Here is a 17,462-nt window from a genome sequence, read left to right as displayed (position 1 = left end):
AGCCTCAGTTTGCCTGTCTCTAGATGGGGATGATAATACTTGTCTGATAGGAGGCTTCTGAAAACAGAATGAGATAATATATTATATTCGTAAAGTGCTTGGCACAGTGTGGGGCACAGAAAGTCTAATACACGATACTGTATTCCTTTTGTAATTTGAAAAAGAACGATGTTATATATTTTAAAAATTCCAAGAAATGTTATACAGCGTATTTGCCAGTAAACCTTTCCTTCCTGCAGGGAGAGGTATTTGCCTCACTTAGTCACCTGAGACTAGATGAAAATGAAAGTCCTTGTCAGAAACCTGAGATGGGGTAGACATAGAGAGAGGAAAAGAACACTCCTGTTGGGAGAAGGCTGGCTCAGCCGTTCCTTCCTTCCTGCCCTTCAGATTGGCCCCAGGCCCTGCACTAAGCCTGGGGATATGGAGTGAGGCAGGTATCCTACCTGCCCTCAAGGAGCTCCTGGACACACACACACACACACACACACACACACACACACACACACACACACACACTTTCAGATCGTGATTACTGCTCCAAGGAAACAGGACAGTGTTGATTGGGAAGGTCAGGGTGGTGCTACTCTAGATGCAGTGGTCAGGGAGGGCATCTGAAGGAGGTGTCATTTTAGCCAAGACTTGAAGGATGAGAAGGAGCCATCTGCACAACAGTAAACAAGGAGCAGAGAGTTTTAGGAGGACGAAAGGGAGTGTGAAGCTCCATGGTAGGGAAGAAGAAATGTGTGGCTGGCAGAGTGAGCAGAGAGGCAAGAAGCTGTGAGAGCAGGACGGAGAGGAAGTCAGGGGCCCCATCATAGGGACCTTGGAGACCAGTGTGGAGTGTGTCATTTTCCTATGAGCAGTGGGAAGCCACTGAAGAATTTTAAGCAAAGCAAATAAGTGATCTCTAGGCTTTGAAAAGATCCCTCTGGCCGCCCGTGGAGAATGGACTGAAGCAGGTAGAGTGGGAGACCAGGACTGACGCTGTTGTCCAGGTACCAGGGGACAGCAGCCTGGCTGGGAGCTGCAGTGAGTCTGGGGAGAAGTGTATAAACTGGAGACATATTGTAGGAATTGGACAGTCTCCAAATGGCACTCCCCAAAGTCTGCTCCCTCTGTGGACATCAGATGGATGCTTCAACCCAAGCAGAAGCGCCCCCCAGGGCCAAGTAGAGAAGGCCTCACTCTTACCTGGCCATCTGCAGGTAGAGCACTGTGTTCTCACCCTCATAGGTGCAGGAGGCTGTCACTCTGGTGACCAATGATGGTAGGCCACTCAGACTTGAGTAGCCGTGTCCACCGCAGGCCCTGCGACACAGCTCGGTCCCCTGGATACAGAAGTCTGATACCATGGCCTTTATTCCTGAGCTCAGGGCATGAAGCTGCAAGAACCAGAAGGGGGCCAGGAGGTGTAAGGGGGCCCTCCAGTGACAACCGTGCTTACTACTCATTGAGCGCCTACTCTATACTGAGCTTAACTCTGTGAGGTAAGAATTGTTTCCTCTGCTCACAACTTCATGAATGAGAAGGCTGAGACCCAGAGGGGTTATCTGACTCACCCAGGGTCACACGGTGGGGCACTGTAGCTGTAAGGACAATAAGAACAAAGGAAAACCCTCCAGGCCAGTGTCTCCAGGATCTCAGGAACAGGGTGCTTTCTGGTGGGTTCACCATCATCTAAGAGTTATGGACTTTGCTAGCAAGCAGAGGTTTTAGAGAGTTGGCCTGTGAAATCCACCATTAACGCACTGTCCTGGGTTGTATGCGGGGCTGCCAGGCAGCAGATCTGGCTTGAGTTTTTGGTTCTTGAAAGCTCCTTGTCATCTTCAGACTTTCAAGTCCTTGGGAGAAAGGTCGTGTCCCTTAACCAATCTGTGCTTCACTTTCTTTGTGTGTAAACTAGGGATATGAAGGGTGCCTTCTGTGCAGTTCAGAGGTTAATGAAACAATGCTTATAAAGCACAGGGCCTAGACAGACTGAACCTTACATGCAGACTTACATGCAAGTCCATAGTCCTATAGCTCAACCCCTTGGGGAGAGATGTGTTTTAGAATCAGAATATTTTTTGAATTTTAGAATGGTAAAGCAGGATATTTAAGGTAGATTATGTATAAGACCTCTAGAGGAGTCTGGGGCAGCCTTAGGGATTAAACACATAAATATTTATGCTGCAAAATGTATTCGCACTCAGTGGGATAAATCAGGTCAGTTCAGGTCAGCTGTGCCTCCAAATGAATTCTAAACAACTTTTGGTTTTCAGAGCTTTTTGGGTTTCAAATGTGCACCTGTGTTCTATATACTATGTGTGATTACTTCCTTTAATATTTTGGCACTTTCTGGGGGCCATACGGGGTGCATTTCTATGCCAGGGTACAGATCACCCTGGGTACCCTGGGATGTTGGGAGGCTGGGGAAGGGGAAAGTGGAAGGGGCCCATGGGAGCGGGACTGGGCAGGACAATTTCAGCCACCCTCCCAGCTCCTGCCCACTAGCAGACAGCAAGTACCTCAGGCAGGAGGCTGAAATCTCTGTCCAGAATGGCACTGTAGGAGTCATGGAAGAATTCCAAGATGCTGTTTGCCAGGAAATGAAATGCATAGGCTGTAGCCAGCTGAGGAAAGAGTTTCTGCTGCTGAGTCTGGTGGTCCAGGATTTTTGCTTCCAGGTCACTGAGGGGAACAAAAGTGGGAGATTTAGAAGAGGTTGCTACGTGCCATATCCACCTTCTTATTTCCCCAATTCCATAAAACTTTAAAAACTGACAGATTTTATACCTCATTACAAAACTTGACCCGAACTGACATGAGACTATAATCTTTAAAAATCCCACCTAACACGAATATCCACTCATTTCACTGCCGAAGTATTGACGTTTGCTTATGGGTTCGGCCCTTGTGAGTAAGGTGACAAAATTGCAGCATTTGCACTGTATCATCCTGCTAAAATCTGGAGATTTTTGAATTCTAACCCATCAGGTCTCAAGGATTTTGGGTGAGAGGTTGTGGCCCTGTACCCCTAAAGATTTGAACCTTGACTTTTCACTACCCAGGTGTACTTGCTGTGTGCTGGGAAATGTTTTGAGCCTAATCACTAACTCTAAGGATATGAATTTAGATTCGACGGAATCCCAAGGTAGGGACCGCGTCTGCCTTGTTTGTTGCTGTATCCTCAGTGCCCGAGACTTTGTCCAGCATGTAGGGCCTGCAGTAACTATTTGTGGATTGAAAGAAGGTGTGAAAGTGAGAAGCCTCCCGTGGCTGATGGGGAGAGACCTGGCCTCTATTCTTTGGGCCAGCAGCCCCTCATCTGGACATGTACTGTTGTTATACCTATGTACTATTATTCTTGGGACATTTCTGCAACCCAGAAAACTGGACTCCAGACAGGACATCATTGGCGACACCCCTGTTCTACAGAGCAGATACCCTCAGCCTGGCATTCTAAGGCCCAGACCAGCCGAGGCTGCCTTGGGTTTGCCAGAGGAAAGGACCCTGGGCTAAGGGGCCAGTTACACTTTATTATATTTTACCCTCAACACCACTCTGAAAGACCATTCCTGTCATGCCCATTCTGTAGATGGGGAAGCCAAGGGACAAAGATGTGGGATAGCTATAGCTTAAGCTCCCACAGCTAGCAGGTAGTCGAGTTGAGTGTGGCCCCTAGGTCTGCCTGGCATCCAACCCGCAGTCCATTTTGCATCTTACTCCTGGATCCTTGAACCCATAGCGTGAAACACCACCAGACTCTTGGGTTGGATGTTCTCAAGTTCCAGTCTTGGTGATGTTACTCTTTACAAGTGAGGAAACTGAGATCCAGAGAGGGCAAAGGACTTGCCCAGAGACACTTAGCAGAGTTGGGACAAGAGCTGCCAGGTTAAAGCCCATCCCTCAGTGCCACGAGTTCATTCAATTTTATTATGTCCGGCTCTGTTCTTTCCTTCCTGTGTTCAAACTGTGTCACCACATGCCCAGGCTCCATTTTGCTGTATCCTGGGTATGTCCATTTGGGACATATTTATTCTAAAACTGATGTGTTGTTTACCTGAAATTCAAATTTAGCTGGCAGTCCCGTATTTTTATTTGCTGAATTTGGCAACTCTGTGTGTGTGTGCACACATGTGCACATGTGTTCACATACACATATGAAAACAGAGAGTACAGTCAGTACTTGGTATTTGGTGCCATGGAGTGGAAGGAGTGTCAGCCGGACACAGCCATGCACAACAAAATGGATCCAGACTTGGACATACCACAGTTAGATGTTGACATTCATAGCCAAATAGAACCAATTTCAGCCAAATAGAGTCTGAGGTGACAGGTGGGCTTTGCCAGACACAATTACTCACACTCTGACAGAATAAGCTCAGGAGCCACAGTCACCTGCAGCTTGGCAACCGGCTGGCCCATACATAGCTGTACAGGACCTAGTTTAACTCAGACAGACAAACTGAGTCAGGTTTGGTGGTATAGGGCCAAAGACACACGATCACACAGAGCCTGATGGGGTCAGACACTGACAGGCACAGATTGGGCCAGCTGATAAGCTGGAGTTAGAGGGAGCCAGGTAGAGACCCCACAATGTGGCCAGATGGGCCAGGTCCAGGTAAATGTTGTATATGCGTTGAGGGGTAATACGTGTTCCCAGCACCCTGTTCTGGCTGAGGGACCCTGTCGGGGGCAGGCACTGTGGGACTGAGAGGTAGTCCTGTCTGCAGTGGTCAGCTCCTGGGCACCCCTTGCCTGGGCCGGAGCTTGGACTGGCGGCGTAGGACTGAGTAGCGAATGGCGATGACGCAAGCCTTCTGCAGCACAGGGAGGATCTCATTCGACAGCATGTTTACCCGTGTCTCCACCATGGAGAAGTAGTTGCTCTGTGCTGTTCCAAGCTTGATGTAGGTGCCATCTGGCAAGACCTGGTGGAGCAAGGACAGGTGCTGGGTCTGAGCCTAGGCTCCCAACCTGCCTCACACCCAGAACCGTTTGAGCCTCCATGCTCTACAGGAACTGCAGTCCTCAGACCGCTTACCCTGAGTAAACACAGCCGGCCATTGGCCAAAATGCGTTCATATGGCCATGCTGATTATTAAAACTGAAACATCTATGCTTGTTGCTAAATAGCTACTGCCTCAAGTGTCTTGGTTCACAACTCCTCGCCTGGGACACCCTGAAATTTCCCACAATCCCCAGCTACAGGTAATGCCTGGCAAAATGTGGGCCTCTAGAACTTTCTCTGGTACTTGTCTGGTGTCTCTTCAGTGATGGGTTGTGTCCAGGCCTCGCTGTAGGTGAATATGCATGTCATCCTCACCGCCATCCCTCTTCTCTTCAGATTGCCTTGCCACCCCACCCCATGATTGTTCTGCCACCTGATGAGGTGGCCAAGTGACTTGACCAAGATCACGCAGCTCCTAAGCTGGGTTTTTACCTGGCTCTGTGGGACACCTGAATCTTTCTGGGGGAGAAATTGTCTCAAACTCAGCTCTATGGAAGAGGACCCAGAGCCAGCAGCAGCCTGTGGGGGGCCACTGTCCCCTCTCCAGGCAGCGGAGGCCTGCAGCCTCCCCAGACCTGTGCAAAGCGGCTCAGCATGTTCTCCCTGGGGACCCGCACGTGGTCCAGTTGCAGGAAGCCATTGTCCATGTGCTCCAAGTCCATCTTGGGCCCGATGTCTCCAATGGTGATTCCTAGAAGGGAATGGAGCTGGGAACATTCATCAGTCAACTGCTTGCTGTGTGCTGGGGTACCACACACATGCTCATTCCAGCTTCTTCTGAGCTTTGCAGTGGCCTGTGACACTGAGGTTATTTTATACCTGTTTCGCAGGTGACCAAGCTAAGGTCAGACAGATGCTGACTGTTGCTCAAGATCAGCCAGCTAGTTAGCACCAGGTCTGTCTAACTAGGCTCCTCTCTGCCCAAGGGTGACATGTCCTAGCTTTTCTCATGGACCTCTGGGGCCTCAGGACAGGGAGGCCTGGTGGGGGTGTCCTCCTGGTAGTGGTCCTAGGAGGAATAAATAGCATGGGCTTACCTGGCAGTGGGGTGTGGTCCTGGAGGCTCCGGATGGGCACAATAAAGGCATGCATGCCCTGCTGGGCTCCGGAACAGATTAGCTGGGCCTGGACCAGAGCGTGGGTGGCCGACCGTCCCACTGAGGGCAGAGATGAGAGGTCCAGTGTGATCCATGGTATACGAGGACCTGATGTGCAGAGCAGACAGGCTAAACTTCCCTAACAGGAACCTGAATGTTAGCCAGTCTGTAATGGCTTAGGAGGACCAGTGTGGGGGCATGGGGAAGGGCAAGGCATTTCATGAGGCAGGATGAGGGTTGGTTTGATCTGCCTGGGAGAATGTGGGTCAGGGGAGGATCACAAGGAGCCTGGAGGGCGAGGGGCATTTTTCAGGGGAGCACCATGGGGAAGGGTATGCAAGGCAGAGGGAACAGTATGCTCGGAAGCTTGTGGACCGGGTTGTCTTGGAGGCTGGGCAGTGGAGGAGGTAGCATCCAAGACACAAAGGGATGCTTGTTTAGGGTACCTTTCAACTCACATGACCTTGACTCATCCTTGGAAATGACTGGAACCATCCACAGAACTTTAATATGTCTGGCTCTAGAATTCATTGTGTTGGAGGAATTTATGGAGAGCCATTTGGTGGCTGGAGGTGCAGGGGATTCTGCCTAAGCATCAGGTTTGTGTAGCAGCCACCCTACAATTATATAGACAAAACCCACGCGGGGTAGGAAAACTCAAGGAGGGTCTTGAGGGGACCAAAGCTGTGCACTCCCTTTGGGTGCTCTCTCTTCCAAAGGCAAAGCTTGATGAAGGCTATGGATTTTAATGAAAATAGCCCAAATGGACCAGTCCGGGAAAGCTTGGCATCTATTAAAATTTCGTTCTATGACAGTCTTTTTCTTTGGAATCAAGGAAACAGGATCTTTATATCAGAGATGCTGGGGTATGTATGTCAGGATGCATGGCAAGCATACTGGTCCTGCATGACAGAGAGATGTGTGCACTGCTGTCCCACCCCCCAGCTGATGGGCACCTTTGAAAAGTCACTTTTCACAGAGAGGGGGAACCTGGGAACCCCCCACTAAGAGTCAAACGAATCTAGCAGGGACTTGCTAAAGGTGAGATAAGCGAGCTTTTCATTTTTTCTGTCCTTAAAAACCTATTAATAAATCACTCTGCCATCAACCTAATTATAATAATATTCAGTCAATTACCATTTGTCAAAATCCAGGTGGCGCCAGACCCTGTGCTGGTGCTTTTCAGTTCTTACAGGGCAAGTATGATGAGTCTCACTTTTCAGATAAGGAAACCGAGGCTCAGAGAGTGGAGAGACTGCTCAAGGTTACTGGCCCGGAGGGGCAGAGCTGGGATGTTTGCTCAGCCTGATTTCAGAGGCTGGTTACTTTTCTCCAGTTTTGACGGCAGTCATTCTCTCTCTCAGCACCCTCATCTCTCTCACCTCTGTCTCCCTCATTTCTCTCTCCCTCTTGCAACCTTTCTCTCTCTCTCTCTCTGCTATTTTTTCACCTCTCCCAGTGTCATTCTTTCTCTTTAGTTGGACTCCTCACATTCGTCGTACGTGTTTTTTCCTTATAAGCGTTCACAGGGCTTGGGTCCCCAAGTGTCACGGATGTGTCCCAGAAGGTGTATTCTAAAATCGAGGAGGAGGGCCTTGGTGGGACCCTCTTTGGGGCCTGGCCCATCACCAAGCCCCAGGGAAGCATGGTGTGGTCGCCACCTGGTGGCCATGAGGAGGTGCGGTGCCGGTGGCCTGATTGGCCCTGGTGGTGGGTGTGAGCCTTTCTCAGGGTCTGGAGCAGTGGGGCAGGAAGGGATGTGTTTCTCACTGTGTAAACCCAGGCCCCTGCACTCTCGCTGGTGGCAAGCCTTGGGAGATGAGAAGGACTGAGATTGTGGGGAGTGCCTGAGACTAGGCCAAGAGTGTGTGTGTTACACACACACACACACACACACACACACACAGACACACAGACACACAGAGACACACAGACACACGTGTGTCTCTGTGGGAGCATTTGTGCCTTGGTCCTCATCCCCTAAAGGTTAGGTCAATTTCCTCAGCTACTTCAAAGTTTCTGTGGGGGCCTCTCAGCCACTCACTGATGAAATTCTTCACATCCCATCTATTTTACAGAGTAAGAACCTGAGGCTCAGAGAAGTGAATTGACTTGCCCAAGGTCACTAGCCTAGAACAGGGAATCAATCTGAGGTCAATCTGAACATCAAAGTCACTGATATTCTGCTATCCAGCTTTGCTCTCCCTGGGGACAGATGGGGCTGGGTGATGGAAGGATACTCACGGTCACCTGGCCACCATTTGGTGGCAGTTAGTGTGGGGCTGTGTATCACAAACTCTTGAGTGTCTGCATCATAGGTGGCTTCAGTCTCCAGGCCCTGAAGATATGTCCCTTGGAATCCAGAAGCAGAATTAGACATGGTGCTGGGGTGCGAATCCCACCTGGGGAGCAGTGTCTAGCAGGCCTGGAACTCTTAGGCACCAGCCTTGTATGCAGCCCCGTATCTCTCAGCTGGACTTACAGGCATTTCTCTCCTTTCACACATGGCCAGCCCATGACAAGGGACGGTTGATGACATTTCCGGAAAGAATGACTTGCCCCACTGCTAACTCATAACAATGTATAAATTAGAAAAAGATACCACCCTTTCCTCCAGACCCTGACTGCCACCTGCTGTAATGTTTTCATATTAAATATACAAGTCTATGACTACTGAGACAAGAACGGGCCCTCTGGAACTGTGCAGGACATTGTACGCTGTATGCAGCAGCGCTGGCTCACCATGTCCCAGTTCTGTCTGGGCGTACGTTGTGATGATCTGGAACTTTTCACAGAGTGGGGCCCATTTGGCAATCTGCTCCTCCGAGCCCAGGTTCCTGAGGGCTTTTAGGAAGATAGAGTGTAAACCTAAGCCCAGGTCTCCAGAAATGGCCCTGTGGGAGAGAGACTCTTTGGTGAGTAGCGCATTGGAGAGAAGGGCCCGGGTACTCTAAGCCTAAGCAGGATACAGGACAGAAGGGGCACCTTGAGTCCTGGTTGGGGGATAGTACTGCCTTTGTTGGGGGATAGCTCCTGGGGCTGGGGGTTCTGGGTGATCCCAGGTGAATTTCTCTCTAGTGGGGCTGCCCTGGGAGTGAGCACCTGTAAGCGTAACGTAATTCACAACTGTTTTCCAACCAGCCCAGGCGCTGTGCTAGCATCTGGACGTGGAATCTCCTCCGAACGCCGGCCTCGTAACGCTCACTCTGGCTCATGAAATAATTTTCCTTCAGGCTAAATTCTGGGTCACTGTGGATGATGCTCTCTGCCGGGAACAGAGAATAGTGAGCTTAGAGACCTGAGTGAAGTTCCTGGCACCTTCATATCTTTCCACCCACTTGCCTCATGGATGTGGAAAGGAAGTCAGACATTACTGTCATTTTACAGATGAGATGACAGGCCCAGAGGTGGGATAGTGACTCGCTCAAGGTTACAAAGCTATGCAGTGACAGAATAAGGACCAGCATCCAGATCTTCTGCTGCCTAGGACTCTTCTTTCCCTTAGATGTGCCGTGGGAATATTGATGTGTTTAAGATGCCTTATAGTCCAAAGGAATGAATCTAGAACTGCTAAGTTTTGAGAGCAAAACTTTTTTTTTTTTGTTTTTTGTTTTTGTTATTTGAAGGTAGGACTGCTAGGGAAAGACTCTTCTTCTAAGAAAAATATATGGGCACAAAGCACATGCTCCATTTCTCAACCTCCTCTTACCAACTTCCCTCCGGAGTGCAGTGTTCTGGGCACCTCCATCGAGGATATTGGTGAGCCGTTCCACGTCGAAGGACTGCCTGCACCTCTCGCTCTCTATGTCGGGGTGCACTTGCCTGCTCCAGGTGTCCCCCATCGACACTCGGTGCACTGGGCTGCCCATCCCATCCTGGATCGGCCTGGTGTCTGAGTAGAGATACAGTTCTTTCCTTTTATTTGTGATTTTTCTTTCCATAGTTTGTTACCTGTGGTCAACTGTGGTCTGAAAGTATTAAATGGAAAATTCCTGAAATAAACAATTTATCAGTTTTAAGTGTGCACCATTCTGAGCAGTGGGATGAAGTCCCTCAGGTCCCGCTCAGTCCTGCCCAGGACGTGAATCATCTCTCTGTCTACTGTCTCCATGCTGTACATGCCACTGGCCCGTTAGTCATTTAGTAGCTGTCTCGGCTATTGGATCGATTGTTGAGGTATCACAGTGCTTGTGTTCAAGCCACCCTTATTTTACTTAATAGTGTCCCCAATGTATAGGAGTAGTGATGCTGGCAATTTAGATGCCCCAAAGAGAAGACATAAATGCTTCATTTAAGTGAAAAGATGAGTATAGTAGAATAAGCTATTTTGGGAGAGAAAGAGCACATTCATGTAACTTTTATTACAATATATTGTAATAATTGTTCTATTTTATTATTAGTTACTGTGTTAATCTCTCACTGTGCCTAATTTATAAATTAAACTTTATCTTAGGTATGTATGTATGGGAAAAAACATAACATACATAGGAGTCGGTATTATCGATTGTTTCAGGCACCCATGGGGGTCTTGGAACAGATCCCCCATGGATAAGGGGGTTACTGCCGTATTTCTGGCCTGGCTGCTCTGAGCCTCGAGCGGCACTAAGAACCTGTGTGCAGGTGCCCAGGGCTAAATGTCAGCCAGGTGGAGGAAAGCAACTGCTCTTAAATACTTGAGTACCACTCCACCCCCTGGCTCCTCTCTGTGGGCACCTGGCTGTGTGTCAGGCATTGCCTAAGTGTTGTATGCAGCAATTGCTCAGTAAATGATAGTTCAATATGTGTTAGCTAAGATTTGGACAGGATCTGATCACAAGCTTAGCTTGTGTCACAAGCGTTGCCTGCAGAAACCATCATAAAAAGTCAATGAAGGTCACGCGAGGAGAAAATTAATCTTAGAGAGATTAAGTGTGTGGCCTCTAGCTAGACAGCTGGAGGTGGCCTGGAGTTGGATGGGGTCTGATCACAAAGCACATGCTCTGTTCGCCATGGGGGTACACGGTGTGTGTGCGTGTATGTGTGTGTGTGTGTGTGCGTGTGTCTGTGTGTGTGTGTGTGTGTGTGTGTGTGTGTGTGGAAACTTGTGGTCCCATTTATCTAGTCCACTAAGTCCTGGCCTTTTCTGTGAGCCTGGAGGGGATACTGTGGGGTTGAGGCGAGGAAACTTTCTCTTTGCCTGTGAAGTGTTCCCTCTGGAATCCCTGTGTGTCCACCATAGCCAAGGTGGATCCTTCACAGCAAATCCCCGGCCCCTTAGCAGCCCCTGTTCCTCAACAGCAAGGCAACCACCAGGTACAGTCGGTTCTACTTCTCCAGTCTCGAATCCATCTGCTCCTCCCATCCCTGTGCCTACCGCTCAGGCCACCACCACTTCTCTGCTTATGTACTCGAATGTCCCTCTCCCAAGGCAGTGAGTTCCTGGGGGGTGGGGGTGGGGGTGGGGGTGGCTGGCTCTTTACTTTCTGGGGTCCCAAGAGCAGAGCTCCCAGCATGCCGTAAGTCTCTCCTGCAGGTGTCCACTACTTTGATTCCCGTTCCTCTTCACCACAACCCTACAGATACACTGCTGTTGTTATTACTGTTTTATAAAGAGGACAGGAGCCTTGGGAAGGGAGGAGGCATTGCAAGGTCACACAGACACATGAGGGAAATGGGATTCATATGCAGACTTCCAAACTGATACCCCTGATGGAAGAGGCAAGGGAACTACACAAATTGGGTAAATATTAAACCAGGTTGTATTCAGAGGCTGCTACGTGCTGCTGGACACAGGCACCTGGCTGATCAGCCATTTGACCAGACCAAGAGGAGCCTACAGAACAGAGGAAGGTTCCTGCTGAGATTACTTACAACCGTTTACTCAGAACTCTAACACTGCATACCCATACCATGAAAGGAAAACAAAGATTTTAAGCTGTAATTTTTATAGGAACTAAGAAACAATTGTAAACCCAATTTCTCAAACACTCAAGGTGTCATTCTCTGGCTTATGAGGAGACCACACTGTCTATGGAGCATTATTCCTTCTCTAATAAACTCTCTTTTCTGTCTCTAACTCTGGCTTCTTGAATTCTTTCATGTGCAGAGTCTAGGATCCTCCCTCTCTAGGTGTAGGACCTGAGTCCCTGCTTGGGAGGATTACTCCGTCTCCCATCATCCTTAAGTGGGTGGCTGGTTGTGGGGGTGCTGACAAGGTGCCTGGTATGTTCAAAGAGCCCCCTGGATCCCTGCAAGTTCTCTTGTTTTCCTCTTCCTACCCCAGCCCCTGTCTGTCTCATGCTCCCTCTAATGTAAGGAGGAGGTAAGAGAACTAAATGTTAAATCAAGCTGTATTCAGAGACTGCAATAAACTGATCAGCCCTGAGGCCAGACCACGAGGAAACAAAGGAAGATTTCTACTGGCATTCCTAACAAACCATTTCCTCACACCTTGAAGGGAAAAAGAGTCTTTAAGTTGCACCCTACACAGAATAGAATCATTTACTCCCTGTGGCTAAAACCACGGGGAACCTATGGATCAAAGTCTAGGGATTGCCAGCAGGTCTTTCATGCTACTACTCTTAACTTTTCTGCTACATACGCTTATCCTTTCACATTGTAGTTCCCTACTATCAAAGGAAAATGGGTAAACGAAGTCTATAAACTGTAATTCACAGAAACTAAAGAACAATGTATAAACTGAATTCCCTCAAGACTTGAACTCAGACCCCTCTCAGCGTCTTTACTGTCTCACTGTAAGTCACTGTCTCCGTCTGTCTGAGTCCCTCTCACTTTCTGCCTCTAAGAGGAGACCACGCTCTGTCTATGGAGTGTTACCCCTTCTCTTACAAACTTTCCTTTTGACTCTAACCCTGGCAGGTATTTGAATTCTTTCTTGTGCTCAAAGAACCCCTTTCTCTTTTGGTGCAGGGCTTGAGTTCCTTCCATTCAGAGGAATTTGCCCCGTCCTGCATCATCTTTTCTAGCTAACCAGAAAGAGACAGAAGGACATAAACTCGATTCACCCGATCTCACCCGATCGCCACGGCTCCTCTGGGAGCATCTGGGATTCTGTCCTGAGCTGTACAGATCAACTGGCCTTGGGCAAACGGTTGGCTCTGTTTCCAGGCATGTGGTTGAGGCTAAGTCCTCTAACTGGGCAGGAGGCCACCGGCCGGTCCTGTCTGCTTTGCCTACTTCTCTTCCTCTAACGTCCCCGAAACTCCGCGTGTCCATTGGAATTGCAGAGAAGTCGTGCTGAGGGTCCCCTTCGGAACTCCAAGTTAAAAGACTGTGTAGCACCTTTGGGCCACGACAGGACAGGTAAGTCCGGGGAGAGGAAGGGGATTTTCTGTTCCTTCCTCCCGGCCCCTTTGCTTTCATTTTTGCTGGGGGCTTGCAACGGAGGAAGCGGCGGGCTGCGGAAGCTTGCCCTGGCTACTTCCCCAATCCGGCGGGACCTCTGACAAGGAGGCGGAAACACGGTAGCTGCTCCAGTTGTACTCTCTCCAACTTCCACCTCTGCCTGTCCTATCATTCTGTCTGTCTTATCGTTCTCTGCCTGTCCTATCCTCATTCTGTCTGTCCTGTCCTCATTTCTCGATTGGCTCTGAGATGCTGGAGCAAACTGCCCTGCACATAGCTTTCCCTCAGCGGGGAGGGCCAGGAAACCACTCAGCGCACAGGTCCCCATTCAAGCAGTGCGACCCTCTCACTTTGGGCCCGCGCGCCTCACTGTCAGCGATCGGTCACCGCTCTGAGTCTAGAGTAGGCACACCCATGCCTGGCTGGCTGACCCTGCTGCACTCCCTCCTCCTCCTTTCCGCTCTCCCAGGGGGCACATGCAGCCCAGGAAGGGACCCACCAAGAAGGCAGGGTTGGTACCCAGCTTCAGGCACGACTTCGGATGCAGTGCTGCACCTGCGGGCCTCTCAGCTGGCAGGGGGACGCGTTTTCAGTATCAGGCATCTGCTGAGGCTGCGTCTGTGGTCATAGGGGTTAAGTGCTTTCACCCAATCTGCTCTGGTTCGATTCTCCGGGAAGCTTTTTTTTTTTTTTTCTTTCTCTCCTCTCTTCTGCCCCTGGCAGAGTGCGCACACACCAGCCACGCCCCATGGGCACCGGGAGGGCAGCTGTTGGTGTAGCAGGCTGCAGCACTTCCTCACAGCAAGGACCAAGAGGTTCCACCTCCTCCCAGACTAACAATGGGAGAGAGACTAAGAGGTTTAGCTTGTAAACGGTTCTTTGAACTATAATTCTGGCCTACAATTAGATCCTGTCTTTTTGCAAAAGACAGGAAAAGCGGGATGAAATCCGCTATGTATGAGCTTTTATGCTCCTTTACCAAGACCCAGACTTATTAGATGGCCCAATGATAGGAGCGCCTTCCCAGAGACCTCAAAATAATCGGGAATTATCTCCTCCTCCTTCACCCTCCTACTCTGAGGGGGCACTGAGTTCTCCCGGGACCCCATCTATTCCACCATTCCCTGAGGAAACTAGATATGCCCGCTATGGGAAGCTGCAAATGCTGATGGGGGAATAATAAGAGTACATGTTCCATTTTCTATGCCAGACTTAGCTTTATGCAAAAAAAAAAAAAAAAAAAATCGGCAAATTCTCTGAAGATCCTAGCAGATTTACTGATGAATTTGAAAAAACTTACTATGACTTATGACTTAATTTGGCAAAATTAAAGATCTTGTCAGGTGTTTCTAACTCTCAATAACTTAAAAGGTCTTGCAGATAACCAGAGATGTAAACATAGCTCCTACGCCTGAGGTTGAGGGAACCAGAAAGGAAAAAAAGGGGGCACTTTTAAAAACAAGCTGGCCAGTCCCACAAGCCATACTCTGCCCCCACCTTTTCCCCAGCCTTCTTAAAACTGTCAAGAGCAAATGAAAAATCTCGAGTTCTCTACAGTTATTGGTAATTCTGTTTATGTGCATGATCTCTGATAATCTATATTTGTTGATATATATATATATATATATATATATATATATCACCATATATATATATATTGGTGTTTGTACCTCCAGATGGTATTACCAGTTTCAAATATTTAATTGGCTTGGAACAAAAAAATTAAGCACTGACTCAAGTTACTTTTCAGAATCACGTGATCTACGAAAATATTTGATACTGAGGCCAGTTTTAAGTTTTGGTTAAATAGACATGCCTTTTAGAGTTGTCAACATTAATTATTAGTTAAGTCTGAGTTCACCATTTTTGGCTTCTTATTGCAGAAAAAGCTAAAAGATAAATTAGAATCTGTTAATGAATGCCTTGTACCTCATTAAAAATGTTTCTTAAAAATCGTAAATATAATGCCAACAAAAGCCTATGCTGCTAGAGGTTACAAAATGTATTCATAAATTTGTCAGTCTAAAGAATGTTAATTGCTTACTTTTTAGCTGCCACTAAAAATTGAGGTTCCTAAGAGTTAAGCGCTCTAATTATGATGGAAAGGAAAATGTATGCTTTTGGTAATAGAAGGTATAAAATATGGAGATATATTTTGAAGGAAGTTAAAGGAAAGTGGTTTGTCCTAATGTTGGTTATTTCTGAATGAGTAAGAAAGAATAAAGAACGTTGCAGAACTTTTGTGAAGAGAAATCTTGAAAGAGGAAATTTTATGTGATTGGAAACAAATTGAAATATCAAAAGTAAGCTAATGCAAAATTAGAGTTGTGTTCTCTCTGCTATATAAGACAATGTTTCTTGGACTACTGGTCTGTTACTGATATTATGGAAAGGTTTTCTGAGTAGAAAATAAGGATTCTGTGCTTCATCAAAAACAATGTTCTGTGTTTTATGTTGTCTTAACCAGTTTTCTGAGGCTTTTAGAAAATATACTCATATTGGCCCAAGTGAGGGCCAGACACTCCTGGCTATGCATTTCATAACCCAGGCTGTGCCAGATATTCAAAGGAAGCTCCAAAAGTTGGAGACTGGACCCCAAACCCCACAGGCTGCCTTAGTGTCAAGTGTTCAATAACTGGGACCGGGCAGAGGAGGGAAAGAGTAGGAAAAATAAAAAATAAAAAAGGTGCAAATTTTAGCTGCCATAATGCAGGGACTATCTCGAGGCAACCCTAGGCAATAAAAATCTTTCAGGCCGGGAAGGCCTTGACCTGGCTTGGCATTGTCGAGACTGGGACACAACCAATGTGGAAACTGCAACAAAAAAAAAAAAAAAAGGGCACTGGAAAGGCGAATGTCCATCCATCCCTGGGAAGCCGGGGATGGGTGGACCTCCTAAGCCCTCAGCCCTTACGACTAGCCTCTCAAATGAGAGAGCTGCTTTCTCCTTCAACAAAGGAGGCCAGAGCACTTGCTAGCTCCAGTCCTAGAGAAATTCACTGCAATCACGACAGTGGAGCCTCAGGTCACTTTTGACATGGCAGGGAGGAAAACTGAAATTTTATTACTTATTGGAGCTAACTACTCTGTCCTGACCTATCCCATTGGGTCTGTCCTCAAAGCAAACTTCACAGTGACGGGAATAAATAGCCTGCCTAAGGAAAGATGATTTACTTTTCCCATTAGTTGTGAGACTGGTACTAGTAATGAAATCCCCCACTGTGTGTCAGGACTAGAGTCCAGTGTGGAGAGCCCCTCGTCCCAGGAAACGGGGTGCTACCAGAAAGGGGACAGCCCCTCGCCTGTCACATAGAGCACGGTCATGGGGAACCTGGTACTAAACCATTCCTAGAGGACCCGCTTCTGGGGCAGGATTTCCAACATAGCAGAAGCCGGGGATGGGTGGACCTCCTAAGCCCTCAGCCCTTACGACTGAGGGCAGTCCCTCCCTGCGATCTATTAAAAGTCAGCCCTCAACCCACTTGGAAAGAGCTCTACCAAGTTTTGTTAAGCTCCCCAACTGCTGTCAAATTACAAGGAGTCAATAGCTGGGTACATTTGTCTTGATTTAAACCAGGTTCTTATGAGTCCCCACAGGTTCCTCCAGAAAACAGAACGGGAAGTGTGACCTATTCCTGTGAACTCGTGGATGATCTTAAGCTCTTATTCTGAAAATAGATAAATCTACATGTCCCAAGGAATCAGGGGACTTTTCTGAATAATTATTCTTTTAGCTCAGTGTCTATACCACTGCTCTCTCTTCAAACTAATTCCATCTCATTTTATTATATATCTTTACCTTAAATTAACAGACTGCTATGAAAAAATAACTTTACTGTCAATTACCTCTACTATTAATTATTATTATTATTTTTTTAAGCAAGGCAACCAACCCTTGGTTGACCTCACAGATTGCAAGGACCTTGTCATCTTACAATCCCTTATTTTTTCTATTTTTTATGTCCACGGCATTTGGTCTTCCTAGGTGGTCTCCCATCCAAGTACTAACCAGGCCTGTCCCTGCT

General features: G+C 47.9%; 1 protein-coding gene across 7 annotated transcripts in view; it reads right to left on the bottom strand.

Annotated features, from left to right (window-relative positions):
* ACOX2 (acyl-CoA oxidase 2) overlaps positions 1–17,462 on the bottom strand; it is a 38,746-nt gene that overhangs the window by 16,619 nt on the left and 4,665 nt on the right. For 5 of the 7 annotated variants that reach the window (XR_002783198.1, XR_002783197.1, XR_002783199.1 and 2 more), the window contains exons 2-10: positions 9,803–10,061; positions 9,196–9,358; positions 8,836–8,987; positions 8,338–8,445; positions 6,034–6,153; positions 5,572–5,687; positions 4,744–4,916; positions 2,511–2,673; positions 1,195–1,385 (exon numbers count right to left, since the gene is read on the bottom strand). Coding sequence is in view for 4 of the 7 variants with exons in the window: in XM_023537642.1 (XP_023393410.1) it covers positions 1,195–1,385; positions 2,511–2,673; positions 4,744–4,916; positions 5,572–5,687; positions 6,034–6,153; positions 8,338–8,445; positions 8,836–8,987; positions 9,196–9,358; positions 9,803–10,034 (1,418 nt within the window). In the remaining 3 variants the exon portion in view is untranslated. Of the gene's footprint in view, positions 1–1,194; positions 1,386–2,510; positions 2,674–4,743; positions 4,917–5,571; positions 5,688–6,033; positions 6,154–8,337; positions 8,446–8,835; positions 8,988–9,195; positions 9,359–9,802; positions 10,086–17,462 lie in introns of those variants that run through there. The other 2 variants (XM_023537643.1, XM_023537641.1) reach the window with 2 other exon arrangements.

This window comes from Pteropus vampyrus, unplaced genomic scaffold (genome assembly GCF_000151845.1).
Source record: "Pteropus vampyrus isolate Shadow unplaced genomic scaffold, Pvam_2.0 Scaffold195, whole genome shotgun sequence".
In the NCBI taxonomy this organism is placed as follows: domain Eukaryota; kingdom Metazoa; phylum Chordata; class Mammalia; order Chiroptera; family Pteropodidae; genus Pteropus; species Pteropus vampyrus.
The sequence above is the reverse complement of the archived record's forward strand: the minus strand, read 5'-3'. Positions and strand labels throughout refer to the sequence as shown.